Source organism: Psammomys obesus, unplaced genomic scaffold (genome assembly GCF_907164565.1).
Source record: "Psammomys obesus unplaced genomic scaffold, mPsaObe1.curated_primary_1811, whole genome shotgun sequence".
Lineage (NCBI taxonomy): Eukaryota > Metazoa > Chordata > Mammalia > Rodentia > Muridae > Psammomys > Psammomys obesus.
In genome coordinates, this window is record NW_026596046.1 from 20604824 (window position 1) to 20632569 (window position 27746).

The window sequence follows — 27746 nt, forward strand, 5'->3', positions numbered from 1 at the left end:
TGTGTGATCACACTCTTTAGGACTGATATATTTTGGACTTTTTTTTTAATAACTTTGTTTTACTTTTACTTATTTGTGTGTTATCCAGCACATCTGTCTAGATCAGAGGGCAACTTACTGGATCCAGCTCTCTCCTCTTAGTATTGGTCCCCTGGGACAGGCAGTCAGGCATAACAACGGGTGCCTTTACCCACTGAGCCATCTTACTTAGACTTGATGCCTCAAGCATGTTTGTCTTATCTCTTAGAAGTCATTTTCTATTTGCATATCTATATTTATCTGGGTTTTACATATTTTAAATCAATATTAAAATGTTATCCTTCATATTTCAACTTAAAATAATTAAGATAAAACTCCATAAGCTCTTAGAGACTGACACATCAGTCTTTTGTCTCTGTACAAAAAGTTACTGATCAAGAACTTTAGAATTGGTGTCAAAAAGTGTCCTGGCTTTTAAAGATTGAGATTTGGTCTCCTATGTGAGCCGTATAGGAACCTCTCAGGGAAGGGACCTGAGCTGAGCTTGGGCTGAGGATCCAGCCTGCCTAGTTCTATTGACTGAGCCTACATTTGGAAAATAATCCATTCAGCTTGTTTGAGTCTCCAGCAACTCCACTTGGGTATGCAGGACCTCTAGTTGAAGCTCTCCTCTAAGGCCATACAGCTGCTAAGTGCCAAGGCAGAGGAAGGCTGGGCGTACCCTGGTTTGGCTGCTGTGGCGGCCACCAGCCGTGTTGGTGCTAGCAGTGTGTACCAGCGCTAGAAAGAGAAGACCTCAAATTATGTAGGACAGAACAAATTAGGCAATAATTTGAGAGATATGCAAAGAGTTTTTGAAGCTGGAGACCTTATGAGCATATTTAGATGACTGAGTGGTGTGTGTTTCTCAAGAAGTTTGTTCTCCTTATTTGAAGCAGCATGATTATAGACAGCCAGGTGTATCTGGTAACCGTCAGTCAGGTATGTGCCCAAGGAGGGAAGAATGACCTTTTGTAGAATATGAGTTACAGAATCTGGTCTGTACTCTGATCGGCCATTTGCAACCCCTGATAAAATGAATCTTTTTACTTGGCCAGATTTCACACCAGCCAAGTGCCTCCAAGTTAGGGGAAATAAGGACAAGCTAGCTGTTGCTATACAAGATAAACCTTGAGGCTCTCGGCAGTAGGCCGGCTGAGAATGAGAGAGTGCCATTTTGTTTGACTGTGTTCTAAGTCTGGGATTGAAGTCGAGATATGTAAGGCGTACTTAGGCGGACTAGGTCCAGATATTCTGCAGATCTCAAGCCGCTAGGGCACTGTTCAGCACTGCCTGTCATCTGATGTCACCGTAGGAATGGGTTGAGTCTCAGACATCTCACTATTGGGTTCACTGTTTCTCGTTTTTAGGATACAACAGTTCAGCGGTCAAGGGTGATCCAACCACAGCACAATCCCCAGGCGTCTCTTTTGTTTCCCACCAAAAGTATATAATGTTAGGGGTGTATTTTTAAATTAACATCAATTCTTTGTTGACAAGTTTAGCTAAAATACTCTTATTTTTATTTCACTGATGAAATGAATAGTATAGTCTCACACAAATCCCAACAGTGGAAATACTAAAACAGGGCTGGGGTGATGTGTCGTGTGTCAGGTGTTTGCCCTTGAGGACTTGAGTTCGGGCTGAGAACCCCTGTGAGGCTGGATGCAGTATGCACATCTGTAAACTCAGCTCCAGTCACCATACATGAGACCTAGAAACAGGAGGATCCCTGGAAGCCTGCGGGCAGCCTAGCCTAGCACATCGTAACCCGGGCAAACACAGGACCTCTCAGACACCGTGGAAAGCAAGGACACGCTCCACAGGTAGTTCTCTGACCATGCACACGCTGTGCATGCACATGCACTCAGACACACAAAGTTTTTTGTTTTGTGTTTTTAATCAGAATCCTTTGGTAAAATGAAGTCTGTCCGCATGCCTGCAGCCCCTTCTCTGGCATCCTTTGTTTTATTAAAGAAAGTGGCATTGCATACAGTATCCATTTGGTTCAACTCCGTAGATAGGGACTGAGCTCTTCTCACACAGTGAGTGTCAAGAGCCACTAAGCACTGAGTGTGTAAATTTCTGCTCCTGGGCAATTTATCACATTCTGTTCTGACACATACTCAGATTCATTACCGTAGTTAATCCCTTATCAGCATGCCAGCTTTCTAGTTCATGATGCTGCAAAGCCTAAATAAGGCGCTGTTTGTTCAAACACTTAGTCAGCACTGAGACACTATCCCAGTGATTGCTACCGAGTGATAGCTATGAGCTTAATTGCTGTCATTCCTCTAAAAGGTTTGTCTGCCTGGCTTTGAATTATTTCAGTGGACTTCGTAAATCTTTAAAACACTTGGCTTCTCTTACTGCTGTGTTTGTTGCTTTTAGATGTAACATACCTAAAGCTCTTTGCCTAAGCAGCCTTAGTTTTTAAAGGTTTTGATGGAGTAAGGACGTAGCTCAGCAGCATTATACAGACAGGGGTGGAGGGGTGAGAACACCGTTTCTCATCGGTTGATTTTTTTTTTCTCTTCCATGTTCTTGCCCGCATCCGACCAATGAGAATAAACTATATATATAGCATTCAGTTAACACATTGACGTTTCTTTTGTTTTATGTCCCTTTTTGTTACTGTGACTATTTTATCAATTCATTAGTTGCAGGCAAGAGATTTTAAGTCAGCCACAAATATAAAGCTCCTCTTTGTTAGAAAGACCACACACAAAAGTTGCCTTCAAATTTGATCACATAATTTCCAACCAGCCTCTGAGAAAGTGAGCACAGTGGCCTTGAGTGAACAACGGTGGCACGTGACCAAACCTCGGTTTGTTTCCAGTCACGTGTGGACGGAGCATGGCTTGATTAAAGTCGGCTGGCCCGAAATGATCTCTGTAGGATGCTGAACTGGATCTGGATTAAAGTTTGCCTGCTTTCTGTTTTCTTCCAAGCATTAGGGAACTGTTGAAATGAGTGCACTTGGGAGATTTCATGTCCAAATCCATTTTTAATACCCCCACCGTATGTTTTCATAGGACTGTATGCTTTTCAAAATGCTTTTATCTATAGTATTTGATCTGTCCAGTCTGCTTTTAGCTTCTATATTTCAAAGGCCAGTAATGGTTAGGTTGGAAGTGGTACCTATTAGGATAGTGACTTTGAAATCATTTCCAGGTGTTTTCAACTGGCTGCGTCTGAACGTGAAACTTCAAACTTTGTTTCCTATAAAGAAAACCTGCTGCTTGAATCATCCTAGGAATGAGCAGAGTTTGGGATTTTGTTATCATCCGCCCTTTTGCTCTTCTATTTTCAGTTGATGGCTGTAACTTACTGCGGTGGGAATGATGTATGATATGTGTAGGTAAACCTGAGCACGTAACTGAGGAGGAAGAAGGAGCAAAGAAAATCTCAGGCATCCCAAAGTAGCTGAGGAGACCCAATCTGGTTTCCACTTTGGAGGAGGAACTATGATGGAGAAGCAAGGGAATTAGAGTGTAAAATAATACTCATGTTGCATGTGTTCAGGAATGGATACTGAGATTTTACAGGGACCACTCGGATTTTAGAGTTAGCTTACTTTTTGTTGCTAGGAGTTAAACCTATAGCTTTATTAGTGCTAAACACATGCTCTACCACTGAGGTACACCCAAGCCTTATTCAGTGTTACATGGATGTAAAAAATACAATACATACATATATATATATACAATATGTTGTATATACGTGTATGTGTAGAATGATGTATATAATACATGTAAAATTAGATATGCCTATGATACTGCTGCTTATGTTACTGAAGGTGTAAAGGAAGCACTATTTGGGACAAAGGTAAAACTCTTCTGCTTGCCAACTCTTTCGTATTCATACCATACAGATGACCACAGGCTCATCTGATGAGTGGCCAAGAAGCTAAAGAAAATATAAAATCTTCCCTCCTTTTTTTTTTTTTTTTTTTGGTGGAAAATAAAAACTTGAGCAGTTACATAGTACTGACACCGATCCTCATCACTCCCAAAATGTTCAAAAGAAGAGAACCAAGTTCAGCAGTCAAAGCAAGGAGGCCCATGTGAACCAGACTCCTGTAAAATGAGAAAAAGCCTAGAAAGAGATTACTCAGATTAGGAGGACATTGCTTCTATTAAAATCACAGCGGATAGCTGAGGAAAACAGGTACTTCAAGAAGAGAGCCCGGCTGGAGAGATGGCTCAGCCGTTAAAGGCTAGGCTCACAACCATAAATATAAGAAGAGAGCCAGCTCCTAGGTGGCCCTCTGACCGCCCCCAAACCCACTCTCCTCTACCATCAGCCTTTACAAAATGCTGTGAAATAAGACCCTTGCACCGTGCTCTGAGAGCAGCAACAGTTGTACCCTACAAAAGGCCCCACCGATCATGGTTGCTCCTATTTAGAGTTCAGGGGTTTTAAACAGCAAACATCAAGAAATTTACCTTCAGAAGGAGGTTTCAGAGAGACTCAGGACCCACTCTCTGAGCTGCTGGCTAGCTGAGATTACATTTACAGGCTTCCTTGAGGCACTTCTGTCATTAAGATGTGATCCCATGGCATTGCGCTGGAGCTGACAAATGGCTCCAGCCTAAAGATATGGTAGCCATGGCAAACCAGGTATAACACGCCCTTCACATGTCTATGGTGATGCTGCTGTGAAGCCCAGCATGCTCCCAAGCACATAAAAGATGAAGCACACTCAGTTCCCTGTATTACATGGTGCTCGATAAGTGACTGGACTTACCCAAGTCCTTTCAATCATTGGTTTAGCATGTACGCCTGCTTAGTTAGAAGTTAACTGTGAAACAGTGTGTGGTGGTGTGACAGTCGGGACTTCTTCTCAACCCTATCAAGAAGCCAGGTCTCTAAATATGTGTAAGTTCCCTCCATGGTGTTAACACAATAGCAGAAGGCCCATGAGATACACTTCTCAGTACACATTACTAAGAAATGACAGTGGTTTCCCCTTTTGTGAGGCATGCAGGGCACCGCTGAAGAAAGCTTGCCACAGTCATGAGAGAGGAGGCAAGGATTGTAAATATTGTAAATCAGAAACGATGCCAAAATAGGAGCAAAACTAAGCCACAGACTGCAGCCTCCAAACAGCTGGAGCCACAAGCTCTGCTCTGGAAAAAATCTGATTGGCCCTGCAGAACAAAAAAGGGGGAGCTGTCAGTTCTCAAGAGCCAGTTGTTAAGTTTCACAAATTTTGCCAACCAGTTGTTAAACTTGGCTATTTTTAAAGACTAAATTATGCACATTTATTTAATTTTTTTTTTTTTTTTTTTTTTATAAACACAGTCTGTCTCAGGCCCAGGCTGGCCTAAACTTACAGCAGTCTAACTTCCTCTGCCTTCTGAGTGCTGGGATTACTGTAAAATTATATTAAATTTCATTAAATTCTATTAAAAACAAAGTCACTAAATGCCTAACTGAATCAGACATAGGTGGCTGCTTCTAACCATAGCAGAAACTTCATGACACCAGAGCATGCAGAATCTGGAAACAGTGTGCTTGGCGAGAGGGCTTTCAGCCCTGGGAGCATCTGTTCTGCCATCCTCGCTCAGTGAAAGCACATGCACTTGCTTGCACAAGAGAGTCAAGTGCCTCAGGCTAAAGTATGCTGGTGTTTCTTTAACTTTTCCCCCTGTTACCTTTTGACCTCTGGCCCTATGTTTTTTAGATAACATCCTACCTAGTTAAGGTAGAATGGAGCGTGCAGCGCGACTTCTCAGCCTACCTCGGTGTTTAGCTTCATAGTATGGAATCCAGGTCCATATGTTGTTTTGAAAGTGGGCTCTAACGAATGAACTGAGAAACGGGGCACACCGCATGACATTGCCGTGAGCTGTGTCTCCCGGGAGGTAAGAACCTGCTGTGAGTTCCCGTGTGCAGCACGTTCGTCTTGACAGACAGAGCCCACCACCGTGGGCATTACAGGCAGATTTCATTTGCTTCTTGATAACACAGTCTGGGCAAAGAAACTCCTTAATGTTAGCTAAACAGTAAGCTTCCTATTTGTTCCAGCCTCTAAGCTCTTCTCTCTAAATGTTGAGATGAGAAACTGGCTGGTTCTTCCTGTTAGGATGGCTTTGCTGTAGATGGTTTCCTGCCGCTCAGCCTGTAACCCACTTGTCAGCATGGCAGCAGTCTGTCTTTCTCACAGAACTGTGGTTCCGAATGTGAGGTGTAATTCCCCAAATGACCCGAGGGCGGTGTGCTAGAGAAACAGCTGAACCTGCCAGCTCTGCAGAGTGTCTGTGCTGGCTGGCCTGCTACTCCATTTGGGAATGTGGGTTTAGTCTGCCGCTGTGGTTTGTCCCTCTGAGAAGGTACAGCTGGATCCTGACTGACAGTGAAAGGTAGCTAAGGAACGTAGGAAGAACTGGACCAGCCTTGTGGAGACGACTGGTCATGAGGATTAATTCTCTGCTCTACCGGAAAGCGAGTCTTTCGGGGTCATCCCTCCTGCTGGGCTTTGCTTTTCCATGGGTAAAGTTGCGGTCCTGAAGCAGATTAGCACTTGTAAGTCACGGAGAGTAAGTAAGCATGTGACAGTCTGGCTTGGTCAGCCATCACTGTGCTTCCGTGGCTTCCTCTGGGTACCCAAGTACAGTTTGCTGATCCACTGTATTTTAATACAGATAGGTCTTTCTGAGATAAGACAGATTAGGACTTTTATAATCTTCAAAGGTGATGAAATACTTCATTAAAAAATAATTATGAGCCACGGTATAGCCAGTGTGGGTGACTTTTCTTCCACACTGGTTTAATATGCTTTCTGTCTTTTCCCACCTCTGAAGGGGCCTATAGAAGGTCAACAGCTGTCGCAGGGACAGAGGCATGACCAGCCCTGTTGAGCCCTGTCAGTGAGCCCCACTTAGGTTGTGTGTAGCTCCTGTGTTTTGCCCTAGGGCTTGCTAGATAATGTGGCAGGGCTCTCCTGGGCAACCTTCCCAGCACTTTGCACTTTTTAGGGAATCCTATGCTTGGTTTTATTTCAGTGTTGGCTGCCATAAGTCCCCCCAAAATGTAACAGCTGCCAGCTGACCCTATTCACAAACAGCACAAGAGCCTATTGTAAACTCAGGAATGATCCTCCAAAGGGCTTGACAGTCAGCCCTGCGGAGCTGCCGGACACATTCCCTGCCCATCCTGGAGTTCTTGTTCTTAACCTCTCTCTTCATTCAGCTCCTTCCATCAGATTTAGGGAGGGCACCACCAAACCTGCTCTCAGCTGGCCTCTGCTACTGCCTGAGGAGCTGATGAGTGTTAGTGATGAAAGCTGCTTAAAGTGGTGTCATGACAGCTCATGCTAGAAAGACAAGTATTTCCCCGAAAATAAGATCAACTTTCCAAAAAAGAAGTGAAAGCTGCCCTCAAAAAAAAAAAAAAAAAAAAATTACTGCCAAGTTTAGTTTTATCCCATGTGCATGAGTAGCAACTTTTCCTTCTCCCCACATTTGAGGTTCATACTTTTTGCTACTTAATGTGTTTCTAAAGGACTCGGTCATAAAATCCTCTGGACAAGGCCTTGGTTAGTTTTGTTGTTTCCATTCCCTCCTAACCTTGGAAATAAGTGGCTGTTGCTTCCTGTTAGCTGGTCTTTTCACCAGTGCCCCTTCTGGTTTTCTTTCTACCAGGTACCTACTAAAAATTCCAAGATTTAAACAATCTGACTTTGGCATCAAGCTGGCTGTGGTTTGTATGTGTGTTTGTTTTGTTTTGTTTTTTCTTGCAGTTGTCTGCCTGCTGTTGCTTTCACTGGCCAGCTGCTCTGGTGAATAAACCTGACTTCATCCCACATTTGGTTCTGTGTCCTTCATATCTATAAAATAGGGTTTACAAGCAGCTTGCCATTCCCTTCTGCCAAACTTGTCTTTTCTAATAGACTAATACTTCAGATTCAGGTGACCACTGTGGGAACCTCACATTGCTTCAAGAAAGAAAACCTAAGACTGACTTAGCAGCTGCCTCAGACTATGAGCTCACAGCAAACATGCTGCCAGCCTCAAACTGAAGACCCATTAACAGCTACCTGGAGATGTACCTGTGATGGAACTGATTTTCTTTTAACTTAAACATCCTTTGTTCAGTTTATACACAAGGCAGGAAGGGAGTTGGACTTGGGTTGGCACTTCAAAACTGAAGCATTATGGAAACAGCGTTTAAGTGGTGAAAAGCTAGCAAAATCTGATGGTGGTGATGTCATGAGGACTGTGAGTGGAATCTGCAGATGAAAATGGGAAGAACCTGGGTAGATACATTGGTGGTTTGTTTGCTTACCGGAAAATGTGGCACAGGAGCTATGTAATAACTAAGGAGTATTCATGGGTCTGTGGTTTAGAATTTCTGCCCCTCATCATCAAGTCTCTGAGCTGCCAGAACCTCTTAGGACACCTGCAACATTGCAGGAGGTAGATTGCTAAATACCTTCCACCTCGGAGCTTAGCATTCCTATGATGAATGTCCTTTCACCATTGCCATGAGGATAAAACTCTGCTGTGCATCAAGTAACTGCTGTGTGTGTGTGTGTGTGTGTGCGTTCAAGTACAATCACAGTGATGTCTTCAATGGTCACTACGGCTCTAGAAATTATTTTCCTGGACCAGTGTGTAAAATACAGAAATATGAACGTATGAACGCCTTTGGTTGGTCACCATCAGTTAAGCTGAGGACAAAGCTATTCAGAATGTCCATAGTGTGTGCCATGTGTGAGTGGAAGGAAACCTGGCCAGCAGAATAATGGGACCCTAGTGTTTACAGCACTTTAAAACTTAGGAGCTTAGGATGCTGCATTGTTCATTCCATATTCTTTAGCAAGAACCTGCTTTCGGTTTATAAATTTCTCATATGTAAAATCCAGTGTCGTCTTTTACTGAAATTTTAATTCTATGAATGTATTAGTAATTTTAATAAAAGAAGCTAGCTGGTATTTTTTTCCCTCCTTTACTCCCCCTCCTTAAAAGTGACTGTTGAACTCAGGGGTGCTGGGGAAGTACTATTACTATCCCCAGTCTTTTTTTTTTTTTTTTTTTTTTTTAATTGCAAGAGCTAACTTGCCCAGACTCAGACTCACCTCAGAGTCACCTTGTAGCCTAGGCAGGCCTCACACAGAGCCAAACTTACTACCTTGTGCTACCAAGCCTGACTATAGCCAGTAACTGATCAGTTGAGGAAAAACTTTGCCAATGATCCATGTGTTTCTTCTTGCAAGTAAACAGTGATAGACAAGTGTGTGTCCTTACATTTAAAGGGGAGAAGGGATTTCATTGTTGATATTTTATTCTACCTTGGCTTTTAAAATATTAACATTGTATTCTAGAATTCATGATCACTGTCAGATTTACCATATTCCTTATGATAAAAAGGGAAAAAAAACTCTATGCAATAGCATAGTTTTAAACCAGTCCCTCTTACCAGTTCTATGTGCCACCATTTTCACTTTTTTCTGTGTCAGAGGTTGTCCTTTACTGTGCCACATCGACACCTTGTTTGTTTTTCCAGTTTAGTGACCATTTCTGCTTCTCTTTAATCAATATTTCATACACATGAGAATCATCTAGTAGTATCAATATTGGGTCCATAGGTGCCAAGGGGAGCCATTTTGGGGAGCTAATGAAGAAGAATGGCCCTAGTTAGAAGTAGAACTGGGAATACTTGCCTGAGCAAGATAGGGAGGGTGGTGTCAGCTGCCGGAGGGTGCAAGCTTGAGTGAATGAGCGAGCTAGTGTTTTCTGGGCTTCCTTGCATGTTGTAGTTACCTAATCAAGGCACTTTGCTCTCATTTGTCCCTTCAACGTTCCAGTTCATGCTCACTCAAGTGCATGAAGGTTTTTGTAGGCAGGGTACCCAGAGCTTCTTTGCCTAGCCTTTTTCACTTCTCTGAAGAGGAATCTGGGCATAGGCCTAAGAACTTTTAGGAATCATTGCTTCAGTATCTCCACCTGGAACACCTGTCCCTATGTACTCTACCTGTGGCCTATGGCTTTTTTGTCCCTACCACTTCCTCCTCCTTTTTCCTTTTTTCTACTATCCACATTTAGGCATTCTCCCTTTCTTTCGATGGAGAGAAAGCACATAAATTCCAATAATTGCGGAAAGGAGTAGCAATATGTCCCTGGGAAACATAGCTCTCTTACCAGAAAACAGGGAAACAGTAGAGGGGACTAGCCCTGGCTTGGCAGTAAGGTAGTCTGCAGACCGTCAGGGACTACGCAGTGAGGGGCAGCCTGTGCCCACCCACTCCTCAGTGTCCTCCTCTGTAAGATGGACCGACTCTGTGGGTTTATAGTCAGTGGTTATGCATTTAACTTGGGCACAGTGCTGTTTTACAAGGGAGCTATAAAAGTTGTTTCCAGAGCGTTGAAGAAATCCCTTCACTAAAACAAAGACTAAGAGAAGATTTTGTTTCCCTGTATATGATATTGGATCTGGAAACCTGGCTGCTTCCATGGCTCCCTGGAGGTTCTTCTCGGTTTCTGAGGGTGCTCTGTATTTATGCCACAGTGTCCTCTTCAACCTGAGCCAAATACCATAGGCCATTTTCTTAGTGTGAGGAATGAAGTTCCAAGGTGCTTTTAGCATGGGTTGCATTATCTTCTGGCACTCAGAGGTGCAGCTGGTCCAGAGACTAGGTAGAGGGACCCAGGAAGGTTATTGAGGTGCCGAGGAAGAAGAGAGCAGGTGTGCAGGACAGCACTGCACTTGTGCAATAATCTCAAGAGTCTGCTCTTTGTTTGTTTGTTTGCCTGCCTTTGGCCCAGTCCTACTGCTCCTATGGCTGAGCCCTCTGGGAGACAGGAGTAAGAGGCCTCTAGAAGACAGTGGATCACAGCAATGTCCCCTATGCACAGAGAGAATCCAGAATCTTTGGTACCGCCGAGCTCATCCGCTCATGGGAACCAGCCCTGGGGATTCCCAGGTTAGCAGATGAACATATTCCAGATTCCACCCTGTATAAATGGGCAGACTCTGGTGTCTGTTAAGCTAATGATGGCACGATAGACAGGCTTGGCAGTCTTGAGAAAGTGTTTTTGCACTAGTCTGCCTGATGAGAGTTTCTTCACAGATCCTGCACCAGCACTTCTGACTTGTGCTGCTGCGGATTTCCTATTTGCAACAGGTTGTACTAGGGACAGTTCACTAATAAGTCACAAGTCCTCCAGTTTGAGCAGACACATCTCAGTGCCCCTGATGAGGTAAAGGAGCCTTCCTCCACTGACACTCCCTTCTCTAGAGTCCCCAGACTTGGATTAAAAATGACTGTCCCCCCTCTCAGGATGTTGGGTGTCTTTGCCTTGAAAACCACCTACGTAAGGCTACCGGTGTTACACCTGTGGAGATTTTTTCATTTGAAATGACCTTCACGTTGTCCTGCCAACCTGTGTTTTGCGGAGATGTTCCCTTTGATGGAGGCTGAGGTTTTTAAACTCACCATGGCTGGATCTTAACAGAGGTAAATAGTAATGTAGATGCAAACACAGCAGTTCTTTGGTGATATGTTGGATGTTAGCAGTAGAGAAGTGTATTTGCCAGAACATTGTGTTGTTTTCTCCAGAAATAAAGACTAAAACAATAGCATAGATATCTAAATTTTGTTGAACATCTTATAACGGGTATCTGAAATAAGTATGCTATACATAAACCAGAGCATGTCAAGAACCGGAGAGTGGAGAGGAGACGGCAGACAGGAGGGAGACTGCACAGATTTGAATAAGACGAATTCCCAGGCATCTTTAAGAGAGGCATTAGTGTAAGGACTTGGGAGTCAGAGACTTCTGTGTCAACAAAGGAGAACTTGGAAGGAAAGGAAGAGCAAACCAATCGGGTGTTTTTTCTGTTTTGCCACCAGCTCATTTGTAAAGACTCTGAGATGGTCTTTCTTAGTTACAGCTATTCACATCTCTGAGAAACTCAGAAGCACTAAAATATTCTTGTAATGTGTGTCAATTAAAGTTGAAATAAACCTTTACTAATGCACATGTGTATATAGACAGGTATATAGATTGTGAATGCAAGGCTTGGTGAATTTTCATAAACGGAACCTGTGCCAGCGTAGTTACCATCCACGCTCAGGAGCTGAACCTTAAGAGCACCCTAGAGGGTGAGCTGCTTCGTAAGTGCTGCATCCTGCTCCCCTGTCCAGTGGCAGCAGCGCCCCAGGCTTCTCATATCAAGGGGTAGATTTACCTGGTTTCTAAACTCTATATAGGTCAATCATATAGAAGAATGTGCTTGGCTGCTGGGCTTCCTTCACTCCATATTCTGCTGGTGAGACGCAGCCATACGTGTAGTTCTCATGTGTTCGTTCTCATCGCTGTGTGTGTTCGTTCTCATCGCTGTGTGTCTTCTGTGCTTTATCCACTGTTCTGTTGAGAGATAACTAAGTGATTTTTCCAGGATTTGCCTGTTGTGAGTATTATTGCTTTGAATGTTCTTACTAACGTGTTTTGATAATTACATCTACATGTTTCTATTGAAAGAGAAATTGCTAGATTATAGACTAGAAATATGCTTGTGTTTAGTGAATAAGAATTTAGGTTTCCTATATTTCCTACAGAAGTGTCTGAGAGTTCTGCGTACACCAAATCCCTGCCAACACTCGTTTCTGCTTTTGTTCTCTATTGAGCCATTCGTGTCCTTATGAGGTATGCTATGTTTTAGTTTCCCCAATGACTAGTGAAAATCAATGGCTTTTACCTGTTGAACATTGATTTCTGTTTGTAAAAGCCTGTTCCATATGTACTTTTTATCCCTGCCCTTTTTCTATATTGAGCTATGAGCATCCTCTCTGCCCTCTTTCTACATAGAAGTCCCTGGGTGTGTAGACTGAGTGTGCAGACTGCAGACACTTCCTCCTCTGTGAGTAACCTTTGGCTCTCCAGTGATGTCTTTCATAAACTGAAGTTTTTAATTTTCATATAATCCAAGACTTTATAATTCTTCTATAATTAGTGCTTTGAATACCAATTTATAAAGTCTTAGCTTACTCTAAAGTCAGGGGTTACTCTTTTTTGTATTTATGTAATTTTTTTCCTCATACAATGTATTTTGATCATGTTTTTTCCTCCCCTAACTTCTCCCAGACCCTCCTTATGTTCCTAAGCCCCAACTTTGTTTTTTCTCTCTAAAAAAAAAATCAAAACAAACAGAATACCAATAAGATAAAAAATGCCAAACAAAGGAAACAACCTACACACTCGCACACACACAGAAACCATCAAGTTCATTTTGTGTTAGTCAACTTCTCTTGGGCATGGGGCCTGCCCTGGGGTGTGGTTGATTTACCCAGTGACACTTCCCTGGAGAAAACTGACTTTCCTTTTCTGAGGGGGTATCCATTACAAATAGCGCCCTTGTTAAGGGTGGGAGCCTGTGTCTACTTCCCCAGCTCGTTGCTGATTCTCTGTCTGACTTGAACCTGAGTAGTTGTGTTTGTGCTACCATGTGCCACTGTTTATTCTATTTACATAAAATTGTGTATTTTACTTTATCTAAGTGGTTGTCCAAATTCAGTTGATTTAGTAGCTCGTAGTATTCTTTTTATATTAATTTTTATTTTTTGTATTAATTACAGTTTATTCACTGTGTATCCCAGCTATAGCCCCCTCCCTCATTCCCTCCCAATCCTACCCCCTCTCCCTCTTCTCTGAGGGAGTTCATGTCAGAGACAGTCCCTGTTGCCACAAGGAGACTTAGCTGCCATGGGCTACATCTGTGCAGGGGTGGCTCATAGTATTCTTAAAGACATACATATTTACTCAGTCTCTAGGCATTTAGGCTGGTCTTATCTAGTTAGGAAACACTGCTGTCTTACAAAAAAATGTATTGTACTGAAAGGTAACATAGAATAGCCATATCAATTTTGAGCCCTATCGTTAGTTATTTTCACTTATTTTTAATGGAGTCAACATTAATCTGGCCCTTATGGTACCAGACCTTTTGTTTTTATATACTTTGATTGCTTTCACACCAGTGTTAGCCACTGTGTTCTTACAATACATAATTAAAACCCATTACATCTATAGTGTAACATCTTTTTAATATTCAAGTTAACATTAATCCGAAAAACTGAACTCGAGGTGTTTTAAATTTAAATTTGTGAACAAATTTACTTACTCAGAGGTGGGCACTTGTGTGCCACAGCACTCATGCCACCCTTCCTGTGTGGAGGGTGGAGGACAGCTTGTGGGAGTGGGTTCTCTCCTTCTATCCCATGGGTCCTAGAGATTAACCTCATGTCACCTGGTCTCCACTCAGCTAAAGTTCTAATAAGACAGAAAATCTGATGTCTTCTTTATTTTTAGGCCAGAGTAGCAGAACTGTCCTGTAGGCCCCTGCTTCTTCTGGGAAAGTAACATATGCTCTTGCAATGGATACCTACTTGAACTAAAATTGAGGGATGTAGCTCAATGGCTGACGTCATACCACAGCAGACACACAGGCACAGGAGGGCATAGGAATGCAAACTCAGGTTAGCGCTTCAGTAAGCAAGCTGTAATGGACTGAGTTCTAACACTGCTCCAGCAGTCACCAGCAGGGACCAGGCTCCTGGTGTGCCCCTTCACCAGAGAATGACCTCAGGGATGATGATGTGTAGTGCTTTCGGAAAACTAGCAGGGACTTTGGAAGTTTTCACTGTACAAAATGATTTTTTTTTCATTGAAGGCTAACCACACATGATATGCTGGGTAACACTCTAAAATTGTCAGCTTTTGTAAATTTATCTAGCCATTCCTTCCTAACAGCTAGGGATTGTCAAATGTCCTGCTTTCCTCTAGTGTAAACAGTTTAAGTAGGGATGACCATTTTACAACAGAGGAATCCGTCACGGATGGAAACATCCATTGAAAGCTTTGCTTTCTGTTCAAAAATACCAACAAATCAGAATGTTTAGGGGGGTAGATGTGCTTAACCTGATTTAAATATCACAAAGTGTAAACATGTCCAAATATTACAGGGTGCTCCATCAACATGTAAAATTTTTATGTTTTTAACGTACAAGTTAAAGGTGTATTTTTAAAATGTTGTAGGAACAGCTACACTAACAAAACACAAGAAAGGATCTTGCCTTGTTCTGCCTCCTATGCTCTTCTTCAGTGAAATAAGTATCTAAAAGTACAGAAATTCTGTGAAATGCTCCGCCAGCAGTGAGTTTGGGCTCAGTCTCTAATCATTGTGCTAATTAACCACAGGCTATTCCAAGTTCCATGGCTCCTGAAGAGACTTTGAGTAAAATAGTACCATTAGAAAAGTGCTCAGTGCTCGTGGTGAAGGGTACAGGAGTCACTGGGTGGCTCAGGCCACTAAAAATGAAATGATGTGATGGCCTGCAAGTAAGGCATAGCCTGGACATGAGGGCCTGTGGGTGGAGCCGAGGCTGTTCAGCTCCTCACTCTCGGGAAGGACCTCAGTTAACCTAAGGAACAGGCCATTCCCCATCTGATAGGAACCCAAACCTCCCTGTGGACACCTGGTGCTGAGAGATCCAAGTCTGACAGTCCCGAGACCAGATTCAGTTTCTTGGCTCAAATTGATTAATACTAATGTAATCCTCCCAAGACCTAATCCCAGGGCTTGTTACTTTGTGATCATGCACACAGTGGGAGCATTCATTCAAGCTCCAGGAGCAACAAAAGGCTGTTTTTGTTTTTTTAACTCATGCTTTTGAAAATGTTGTTGTAATAAAAGTAGAACTTTTGCTGGAATCGTTTGTTTAAACGTGTGGGAACAAAAGGGATAAAAGCACTCTTGATGTTCTGAACTCATCTTTTCCTGTGCACGTGCTTATATATCACTGTGCAGTTGAGGTTGTAATGTTAAAGTCTGCATATCATGTATGTTTTAATACATGCATGTGCAGGAGCACATGTACATGTGTATTGTCTCAGGTAGACGACAACCTCAGAATTGATGCCTACTTCCTTTGAAACAAAATCTTTCATTGGCCTGAAGGTCATTAATTAGGCTAGACCTGCTGGCCAGGGAGCCCCAGAGTCCTCCTGTTTCCACTTCCCCAGGACGGGGATCACATACTTCCACATCCATCCATCACTTTTACACGCCTTCTGGGGATGACACGCGGGTCCTCATGCTGTTGAGGCAAGCCCTGTACATACTGAGACCTCTCCCCAGCTCCCAAAAGATGCACTTCTTAATTATCTCAGTAAAAACCAAAATATTACGTTACAGAAATATGAAAAATGGAAAAAGACCGCCAAGATCCTTATCAGCAGTTTAAAGTCTGCAAGACTTTTAAGTGGTGAATAATGCAGTGAACACCCACATATTCATCTGGGTCTAACTGATCTGGACGTTTTCCTGTAATTGTATCCACTCTTCTTTTAATATCGAGTGGTCACCCAAGGTGCCCTTGTTGTGTCTTTCCCTTCTCTCAGCAGGAGCTTCCCCTGCCCTGATGGGAGTCCCTTCCTTGAGGTTGCCATGTGTTAGCCATTTACAGTGTCTATGCTCTAAGAGATGCCTGCAGCCTGATCACAACTCCAGTGGGTGTATGTAAGATAACATACATGCCGAGTTTTTAAGCTTTGAAGAATAACATCATATTGTTTGTGACTTGTGCATTTTCTTAGACTGTTTCATGTTGCTTCAGCTTGGTGGATGTGAGGAAAGTTAATCTGGTTTTCTGAGACAGGGTCTCACTCTGCAGCCTAGGCTGTTCTATATATAGGTCATGATCCTGTCTGCCTCGAGCTCTGGAGTATGGGGATTCTAGGTATGTACCACGGTGCTCACTAACCTTCAGGGTTCCCCCTTATGTTGGTTCCATTGTCTGAATTTATCATAAGGTAATTTTTCTGGTCTTCTGTTAATAGTTACTGAAAGTGGCTTTCAAGTTTTGATTGATCTTTTCCCCCAGCGCTGGGGATACAGCTTAAGACCTGGACTAAGTTAGGCAAGTGCTTTATTCCAAGTGAGCTCCCCAGACCTTTTGCTTAAGTATTTAGACACAGGGTGTCGTAGTCACTGTTCTCTCACTGTAAAGAGCACCATGACCAAGGGAACTCATATAAAAGAAAGCATTTAGTTGGGGGTGGCCTAGTACAGGCAGGCAGAGTGCTGGAGAAGTAGCTGAGGCCTACATCCTGATCCACAAGAGGGGGGAGGGGTTAACAGAGAGAGAGAGAGAGAGAGCCCCTGAGCCTGAGCCTGGCTTGGGCTTTTGAAACCTCCCAGACCCACTTCTACAACAAGGCTACACTCCAACAAGGACATACTTCCTAATCCTTCTCAACCCATTTCCTGGTGACTAAGTAAGCATTCAAGTATTAGGAGTCTCTAGGGGACATTCTTATTCAAACTATCACATTCTACTCCCTGGCCCCAAAGACTTTAGAGCCAAATCATAATGCAAAATACATGTATTCTAACCTCAAGAGTCCCCATAGTCTTCCACTGTCTCCACACTGTTTAAAAGCCCAAAGTCTCTTCTGAGACTCATGGCAGTCTCTTAACTGTAAGCTCTAGAAAACCGAATAAAAAAGCAGATCACATACGTTCACCATGGGCACAGAATATACATTACCATTCCAAAAGGGAGCATAGTGAGGGAGTATTGGACCAAAGCAAGACTAAAACTCAGTGAGGTGAACACCACAAATTCTGCATCTCCATGTTTGATGGCAAAGCATTCTTTGTATTTTTAACTTCTTGCATCTTTGTTGACTTCAACATGGTTCTCTCTCTCTCTTTCTTTCTTTCTCTCTTTCTTTCTTTCTCTCTCTCTCTCTCTCTGGTTCCATGCCCAATTAGCAACTGTTGTTAGCATGTAACCCCTAACTCTAGCATCTCCAACATTTTGGAGTTTTTAAAGCATCTGTGCGTCTCCTTCATAGTTTCACACAGCGGCCTCTCTGGCCTCCATGCAATTCCACAGCCAGTTAGAATCTGCCTTTAGCATGTGTCCCTTAACTCTGGCCATCTCCAGCATCTTGGAGTTTCCAAGGCATCTGTGTTATATATTTAAAAATGATTACATGCAACAACAGATATTATATGAAGAGATATGTATTAGATGGAGGTGGAGAGAGAGGGGGAAGGAGAGAGAGACATGCTGGGGGCCCCCAGGAAAGAATTGGAGACAGAGAGAGTATGGGGGGGGGGTAAGAGGCAGGAGTCCTTTTATCCCGGGCCCCTGTCGGCAGTGACCAATGATGATTTCACAGGTGGCTAAGCAACAGTCTATGCTTGTCCTTCGTAGCAGAAACAGCCCTGATACAATCCTGTTCTCACTCAGTGTTTTTCCTCATTTCCCTAGCTGTGGGGGGAGCTTCTGTAACCCTTTTCTTGTGTCCTTGACTCTAAAGCCAGAACCATGTGGCCGAAGCTGCCAAGTTTTGCTGAATGATGGGGCTGAAACTTGGTCCGCCTCCTTCAATTATATTTACATCAGTTTTCCCTTGATGCTTTGTTTCACTGCTTAAGCGTTTCTTTAATTTCTTTTGTAAGTTGGAAGTTTAGCTGCATGGAGTCTTGCCCTGGGGCCAACCACTCTCTTTATTCCATTTAGCATCAGGCTTGTAATGTTTTTAACTGCTTGAGCACTGGACTTGGCTTCCTGGTGCTCCTTTAGTCCTCAAACTGTACATTTTGTATTCTTAGTCCAGCCTGCTCTTTTTTTTCATTATAGATCTGTCTAAGAATGATCACTAATAACCATATAACAGAGTCAATACTAGGCTGTCTTGAAAAGTCCTGTGCCGGTGTCATTAATCCAAAACTCTTCAATTAAACCTCAGGCAGATTTTTTAGGACAAGGTTAAAAAGCAGCCAGTTCTTTGTTAAAATATCACAAGAATGTTCTGTAAGCCATTTACTAATGAAACATTTTGAGCTGGGCCCCCACAGTTTGAAAGACCCTCAGTACTGTCTTCCAGGCTCCATGAGGATAACCTATTAAGCCCCCACCTAACGTGTCCAACTTTTCTAGTCCAGAGCCCCAAAGTGTTCCATATCTTCCAACAAGCAGCATGGTCAGCCTAGTCACAGCAACACCCTGCTCCCTGGTACCAGTTTCTTTCTTAGTCACTATGCTGTTGCTATGAAGAGACATCATGACCAAGGCAACTCTTATTTGGAAAAAAAGGCATTTAATTGGAGCCTTACTAGCAGGTTCAGAGGCTTAGTTTACCTCATCATGGCAGAGAACATAGCAGCAGGCAGGCAAGGTGCTGGAGAGCTCCATCCTGATCCACAAGCAGAGTGAGGGGCAGGGCTCATTACTGAGAAGGCAGGCCTCTGTCCAACCTTCTGCTGCCAGTTCTTTGCTGTTACAGTGTAACAACGAGCACCTTCAAACATGTGGGTGCTTGCTAGGGTAGGGAGTCTAATCCTATCAATCCAAACCTGATTCTAATAGCTAATCTAACACCGCCTTTCTTCCTGGGAACAAAATTCAGAAATAAAATGATCTGCCTGCCTGCCTGCCTAACCTGATTTCAACAGAATCTAATAATTTACCTATGATATAGGGTCAACAGGAGAGAAGTAACCTGCCATAGAGCCCAGTGCCCTGTGGAAGGTAGATTCTTTGTGGCTGTGTCAGAGGTGGGATTAACTTAGTTAGTTACACACATGGTGTTTATATCATGGTTCCACATGAAGTTTGATAGAATGTAGGGACTTTGATTGCCCTGATTGGCTGTTGATGAAATGGTGAATATTTTGTTTTCACAGCAGATTCATTCTTCCACTGCTTTATGTGGTAATTCCAGTCTTAAAATTCTAGTGTGCATTTAACTGGAAAAAGAAAAGAGAGCAACCACTATTGCTATTAAAATGGAATTTGACTTGAGCTCAGATTACTGTTGGCTCATTATCCAGCATAGTACCCATAAGCCATGCATAAGGGGCTGATTTCCTTGTTCAGGACATTTGTACTGACAGGGGTCTGGCCCAGCCCACAAATGCTTTAATATACAAAACACCCTTTTTTATGCACATAGTCACCAAAACCTGTTTCTTCTGTACCGCTTGTATAGATGTGAAATGGTGTCTTGTTTTAATTTATATGTGTGTTACTGTTTAATGAGATTAGGATGTGGGTGTTTTTTATTTTTTGTTTTTTACAGCCAGGACTTCTCCTTTCTTAGAGTCTATTGTAGATATGCACATATTCATCATTTACATTCCTGCTGCTGTATAGAACTCAAGTCCTATAACTAGCACTTAGTGCTTAAATGCCCTGACTCTAATACTAGAGCCATTTTTGTCACTTTGTTTTTGTATCTTTTGTTACAAAGTGTGTATTTTACAATATACTGAGGTTTATGAGTCTAGTGTTATAGAATCTTTGGGATTTCAGATTTTGTTGTTGTTTTACATTTCATCTTTGAACCACATGAAACTTACCTTTTTGGTTTTGGTTTTTAATTTATTTATTTTTTTAATGTATGCATTTTCTCTGTGCACACATGCATGCCTGACAGAAGAGGGCACCAGATCCCATTATAGATGGTTATGAGCCTCCATGTGGTTGCTGGGAATTGAACTCAGGACCTCTGGAAGAACAGCCAGTGCTCTTAACCTCTGAGCCATCTCTCCAGCCAATGAAATTGGCTTTTAAGAGCGTGTGACAGTGAGTTTTTGTTTTTTTATTTTTTATTTTTCTGTTTCATCAGCTAATCCTCTCATTGCTGCTTGCTGCCTGCCATCTTGGGTTTATCATCCACATGCTTTTATACCTGTTAGTCTGTGTCTGGCGCTCATTCTTTTCCACTGATCTTGCATCTAACCGACTGTCACTACGCTGTCTGTGCATTTTCCCCCTGGAGTTGTGCCACTTTCTCATGAAAAGGGTCATGAGCTGACCCTTCCTAGCCTTCTTTAATGTGGTCCACAATGAACAGAAACAGCTCCCAGTTGGAAATGCCCTTCTCTGGTTCCACCTATTCATTCAGCTTTTTTCTGGCTTTCTATTTCTCTGCTTATTTTGGTCGGGATCATTTTGAACATGAGCTACAGTTGCCATTTCATCCAGAAGGAACTCATTTCCTCTTCCAGTCAGAAATATTTGGGCTTGCAAAACAGAAGGAGTAAGGGTATGTTTTCTTGTCTTAAAGGGCCATATGTCTTTTCTCCTTTTTCCTCTAGCTCCCCCTCCTTTCGTTTTCCCTTCTGTCCTTACGCTTTATCTTGGACAAATGTAGAGCATTATTTTTACTCTACTCTAAGCTTTTGTGCTGACCTTTGTATGTTCCTCCATTTATTTAAATTATTTCATTTGAAACTCATCCTGGACTATTATCCAAAGCAATGTGTTACATACAATATGTGTAAGTCAGTGGGACAGGGTACAGAGTCCATAAATGGATGATTGGATGTGAATACAAAATCTGTTACTCTTTGTAGCTTAATCTTAATGTATACTTGTGATTGATTAATATAGTTCATATACTCCAAATACAGGTTCAGGATCTGATGAGCATATCTATTAGCACAACAGCTGCTGCTGTGACCTTTGTAATTATCACTGCTTCGTTTATTGCACAAGGTTAGAGCTGTAATTAGATTCAAATCCCCTGGTTCCACATCAAATATAACAAAACACACATGTGGACTAGAGAAAAGAACTGATAACATGTGCAAGATTCCAGAGAAGTGGGAACACGAGTGAGATGTCTCTTCAGTCCCGCTCCAGGCTCCACACTGTATCCATCAGTAAGGAACTTGTACTCTCCTCTGGGCCTTCAGTGGTGCCACTGCGGCGCTCCAGCACACCCTCCCACGCGCTCTGCATGGCTCGCTCCCTCCTTATCCCTCTAACTCAGCTTCTCAGGGAAGCCTAGATTTTGAATTCTCTTTTCTGTAAACAGAATTCGCTTGCCCTGTTACAACATTGGTCTTATTGTACTGTAATTTCTTGTTTCTCTGATTTGTCTCATCAGTTCTTATGCTCTGTGAGGACAGGAAGTGCCCACATTCATTCAGTCCTTTGAGAATCATTATGTAGTGCCTGTTTTGTATCCTTTCCCAAAAAACTCATATTATTGGAAGGCTAGGGGAAATTTGTTTATTGATCAGTTCTTTGAATACAAAGAACTGAACTTTGAAGCTTGGACACCAAATAGGAGAACTTCAAAATATATAGGAGAACTTAAAAAAAAAAAAAAAATATATATATATATATATATATATATATATATATATATTAGAAAAAAAATTAGAAGTGGGGAAAAGGATAGAGCTAAAATGTTCATTAAACAATTAAAAATGTAAATAGTTATAAGAAATCACACACCTAAAAGAAGAGCTTTGGACTGGTAATGCTCCCCTTTTCCTGCCCACAGCAGAATCTGCATTTCCTCCTTGTTTACTTCCTTTCTTATTTCCAGCCTCTAACAAACACCAAAAGGCACAGCCCCACCCCACCGCAGCCCCATCCAGCTGCAGTCCACAGCCTTCACACTAGAGACTAGAGGCTTCATGCTGTCAAGTCCAGCCCCTTGGTCACCTGTCTGCATACAGTACCTGCAGTTTGGCGCTCTCTTGCTGTGCCCTCCCTGAGGGTCAGGACCAGGGCTTCTTTCTGTTTTAACTACAGCGAGAATCCCCTCTCTCACTTTACACAGCCAGCCTACCAACCATCCACAGTTATTTCTGATCTGCTAAAAAACATTGTTTCAACTGTCTTCCTGAAGTACTTGCTACTCTGTTTCCTGGGCTAGCCTGTGCAGCCCTCCTTTGTCCTGTTGTAACAGTAAGCTGTCTGGAAGGCATTTGCCTTTGACTGGTGCACTTAGGCAGCACTCTGATGTGGCCACCTCAGGTTCTTCCAGTTTCAGTCCCCATTGCCCACGCCTGGTATGTCAGTGAAACCCCATTGGGTCAGGATGTTTCCCCAGGGGTAGAGTGAGCTGGCTCCCCGTGATAGCATCTTGGGCCTAAATTGAAACCCTCTGGTGATAGTTATAACTCTCTTACCACACTGATCAGTTTGCTTCCTGCTCTTAAATACAAAACTAAAGATTTATAAATCTTTAAACTATTAGATTTTTTTTTTTTCATTGTTCTCTTCTGAGGGCTGGGCTGCCAGTTCTTGGTGTAGCCTGTGTAAGAGCTATTTTTAGCTTTTTGTTCCCATGAGAAAAAGAAAAAAAATGACACAATGATATCATTGTTGCAAGACTTTTCTCCAGGGCCACCTTTAACATCAGGAAGCTGACAGGCCTCTGAATTCATGGGCCTGCCTAGGATAGCTAACTGGCCAACCAATCTTGTGCACCAATCTTAGCAAACCTGTACCCGCCCCTGCTTCCCGATAGAGGCAAAGTGGGCTTGGCAGAGGCACGTTTGTGTTTCTGGACTCCCTCCCCACCCCTCACCTTCATGATGCGGGTTATAAAGTGTGGGTTCACCAATCACTCTTTGCAGCTGAGTCAAACTGCCGAGTCTAAGTTAGAAGAAGTAGAACCGGAGCATAACCTGGGGACAGATAAACTGGATTCCCTGAGTACGTAGTGACATCAAGATAAGGCAGATTGTAGCCTTCCCCAAGCGAGGACTCTGCATCCCACATCCTGAGACGTCTGTACTTAAAGATAGAGACGTTGCCGTGTTCCTTCCGAAGTGGCTCTCTCTGGAGCAGACCTGAGGATGTGTGCAAGTGGGCTTCTCCAGGGTGTGATGGGACCTGTCAACCCTGCCGGCCAGCGTGGGCAGGGCAGGCTGGGAGCCTTCCACTGTGGTAATGCTGAATGTTGGGCAACGTCCTCTCACTAGAGTGTTAGCATGTTTTCCAACAAATGTAACACCAATAACGCTTTTCTTTTGGGCAGCAAGGAGTACTTTACAAAGGTGAGCTTTCCTTAGGACAGTAATGCTGTTTTCTGTACAGACAGCTGGCAGGCTTGTCCCCAGAAAGCAGGGTTAGTATTTAGTGCTTTACCATCTTCCCGCCTGTGGGGCAGCCCCCTGCTAGGCTGATGAAACCCATGTAACAGCCAACCCGCTCCTCAGCCTGTAAAGTATTGCCCCCAGGCCTTTTCATGTGTGTCTCATGTATTGTTTATGTCTGAGCTACTTCAGAAAGGGGTTAGGGACAGCTGGGGGGGGGGGGTGCTAGCATTATGAAATGTTAACATTTGATTTTAAAGAATCAAATGGATGGTCTAGCCCACCCAGATCCTCTGTGCCCAATTGAAGAACTCAGCATTTCCTTGGTTCTGGTAACTGTCATCCTGTCTGAGTACGGCTAGAGTGCAGACTCATTTACCTTCAGTTGGTTACAAAAAACAAGCTGGAATTTTTGCTGTCCCATAAACTGCTTTTATCTTACTTATATTCCTTAATCTGGCTTTTATGCCTTTTTTTTTTTTCCTAAAACTTAGAAGTAAGTATAGGGACTAAAAAATGGCTGCTATCACATGGAAGCAATCTCTTCCTAGTTCCGAGGCTCTGAAATGATTCCTTGGGAGTGTGCCCCACTCCTACACGTCCTAGCTGAAGGAAATAGTGAAGTTTGGGTTTCTGTTTTGAGAAAAGATCTGTATAGCACTAAGTGGCTCCAGTTCATAATCATCCTGTTTCAGCCTCCTGAGTGTGTGTGTGTGGGGGGGGGGGGGGTTTTTTATTTGGCTAATTGTTATAATAGTGACTGAATGATTGAGGTGAAATATGAAAAAAAAATCATAATTTAAGTAAAGAAAAAACCCCAAGATTAATAAATGTTATAATAGCATAAAGGTGTGTGCCTAAGAGGGGAAAAGGAAATAGTAGCAATGTGAGAATATTAGATAATGTTGTTGTTTTTTTTTTTTTTTTTAGAACTGAATTGGATGGCATTATTTTTAAGGGAAAAAGTTTGTTTCAAACTGTATTTGATATAAAAACTAAGCTGCACACTCCATATTGTCCTGTATCCTATCAAGAAATTCTCCAAGAGATTTTAAGTCATTCTATTGCCATTTGCCCAGATAACCTTATTGGTCCTTTTCCTGTGTCTTTAAATTATATTTTAAAATAAATAAAACTGATAACCTGTAATACAGGTGACAAGGGCCTGATGCTCCTTGGATCATTTCCTTTGCTGTGAATTCTGTAGTGTTGGCTGTTTTCTGTCTGGGGAACTTCACGCCAGCATATCTGGGCAGCTTTAAATAGCAAGAATAGGTTTGGCTGCTGGAAGAGCAAGATGTAAACCGTAAGTCAGAGACTTGTCTTCAGCTTCACTGACCATCTGCAGCTCGCATCCCTTGTGGTGTAGAGGGAAGAGCAGCATCTGTCCTCCCAGTGAAACCGTGTGCTGTGTGTGCAGGAAGGAAGTGCTGCTGTCAGAGGTCAGAAACAGGGTGAATGAAGTTTGAAAGGCGATGTTTACTATGGGGTTTTCCTGATGCTTTGCCTCACTAGAGATGAGGCTATTTCTGGTAGCCCTGCTGGAGATTTTGCCAGCCCCAGATCTGTTAGAGCCTGATACCAGGGAGACAAACAGGAAACTACAGCCAGGCACACTTGTGGGAGCTGGGCCAGTGGATGTATTAAGGAATCATGACTTCAGCCTCAGGGGTTTGCTGGAGTGTGTAAATGTGTATAGATGGGGCCGCAGGCCTGATCATAGCAAAATGAACGCTTTGTCCATCATAATTGGTACTGACTTCATGAGATGGTGAATCTGAGTGCGCTCGGGTTGAGGCATCAAAGGCAGGTTTCCATAGGTGTAGTCCGAAAGGAGAGTCCTGTAAACTGCCTTCGCAGTGCATGTCCGAAGCCCTGGGCCTCCTCTCCCAGACTGGCTGCTGTCCTAGGTTGAATGGTATGCACTGCTCCCGCCCCAGTGCTTTTACATCAGCTTGGCAGGCTTTCCTTTCCTTGGTTATTTCTAAGCCTATAGGCGCTACCCTTTTCTCCATATCACCTTTCCCTGAAGCAGGTACCCCTCTCCTTCCCATTTAGCCTTCTCAGTCTTTTTTATTTCAACACCATGGCTCCCAAGTAGTCCTTGTGCACGCTTCTTACTGTGTTTTAAATCCTCTCTGACTCTGGATGTGACCCTGGTGCCCTTCGGAGTCTCATGTACCCACCATCCAGGAGCCTAGAGAGGGAACTGGGATTCTCTCTAAAACTAGAGTAGAATTCAGAATAGGAATTCTAGGAGGTTCAGTACTCAATAGCCACATCACACTTGGAGATTTCTAAATTCCCTCTGTCCACGTGTAAATATATTTAGCAAAATGACTTTTAGCAGAGATTTATATTCATTAAATTAATATATATTTTAAAGAGTGACTACAAACTAAAACTTGGAATAACCATTGTTTCAGACAAAATATCTTGAAGTGGGGCTTGGAGAGATGGCTCAGTCTGGAAGGCACCTGCTGTCCAAGCCTGAAGACCTGAGTTTGGCTCGCCAGCACAGGGGAAGGGAGACAGGCACATCCCTGGACTCACTGGCCCTCAGTCTAGCCAGTTGGTGAACTTCAGGTTCAACAGGAGACCCTGTCTCAGAAAATAAGGCAGAAAGCAATTGAAGGAAGATGCCTGGTGTCTAGCTCTGGTGTCCACACACATGTTCACGCTCATGCCCCCCAAGCACACATGGACACATGAACATGTACACACACAACCTAGAAGTGATCGTCTCTATTGTCAAAGTATATATCCTCTCAACTAAACCTGATAGAACTGAATTTGTCTATCTGAAAAAGAAAAACTAGCAAATTTCTGTTTTTTGTTTATTTTTTTTGAGACAGGGTCTCACTATATAACCTTTGCTGGCCTGGAACTCACAGAGGACTGCCTACCTCTGCCTCAACAGTGCTGGGACTAAAAATGTGTGCCATCACACCCACCCAGAATTTAACACACACACACACACATACAGTGTATCAACCTCATTCCTTGTCACTTTGGTAGTGTGCCAGGTCTGCATTGTTATTTTCCTAATGTAAGTTCGTAATATAAGTTCAGCTCATACTGTACTGATCCTGTGGGTCTTTTTTTCTCTGCAGGAATTGGAGGCCTCCAGGACTTTGTGCTGAAGTCTGCAACTTTGTGCAGCGTGCCGTCCTGCCCGCCGTTTATTCCACTCAACTTTGAAGCCACCCCTATTGTGAGAGTCGCTGTTGAACCAAAACACCCAAGTAAGATGACCTTGCTTTTAGATACATATGACACTGCATGGGGTTTTTGTTTGCTTGCTTGCTTGCTTGCTTGCTTTGCCTTGCTTTTGAGGCAGGGTCTCTCTACATAGCCCTGGCTGGCCTGGAACTTCCTGTACAGACCAAGCTGGCATCAAACTCACAGATCTGTCTGCCTTTGTCTCCTGAGTCCTGGGATTGAAAGCCTGCACCACATTCAGCTTGTCCCTCTGTAACCTAGCTATTCCTGGTACCTAGTAATGGTCAGTAATGACGCTATAACCTTCCCTTAAGGGAGCATAGAGCAGTTGTGTAGAAGGAAGGATTTAACGGCCTCGTTACATCTGTACCTGTGTATCCTTCCTCTCCTTAGATATGAGACCTAAAAACACTTCTTCTTCCTTTAAGTTCTAAGTCATAGAATTAGCTGCTCATGGTGCCTGGGTCTCTAGAACAATATTTGGAAACTGCCCAGCAGCTGGTTCTGCTGATCTCTGATTTAGCTTGGATAATGTAGCACAAATAGTACCCCAAACAGCCTTTTAAATGATCAAATGTTTACTCATTTCTATTATCTATCTATCTATCTATCTATCTATCTATCTATCTATCTATCTATCTATC

The 27746-nt window shown here is 43.0% G+C and overlaps 1 protein-coding gene across 3 annotated transcripts in view; it reads left to right on the forward strand.

The window, feature by feature from the left end:
• Efl1 (elongation factor like GTPase 1) overlaps positions 1–27746 on the forward strand; it is a 123053-nt gene that overhangs the window by 68583 nt on the left and 26724 nt on the right. For all 3 annotated transcript variants that reach the window (XM_055623377.1, XM_055623378.1, XM_055623380.1), the window contains one exon: positions 26994–27125. In XM_055623377.1, coding sequence (XP_055479352.1) covers positions 26994–27125 — 132 coding nt within the window. The remainder of the gene's footprint in view (positions 1–26993; positions 27126–27746) is intronic.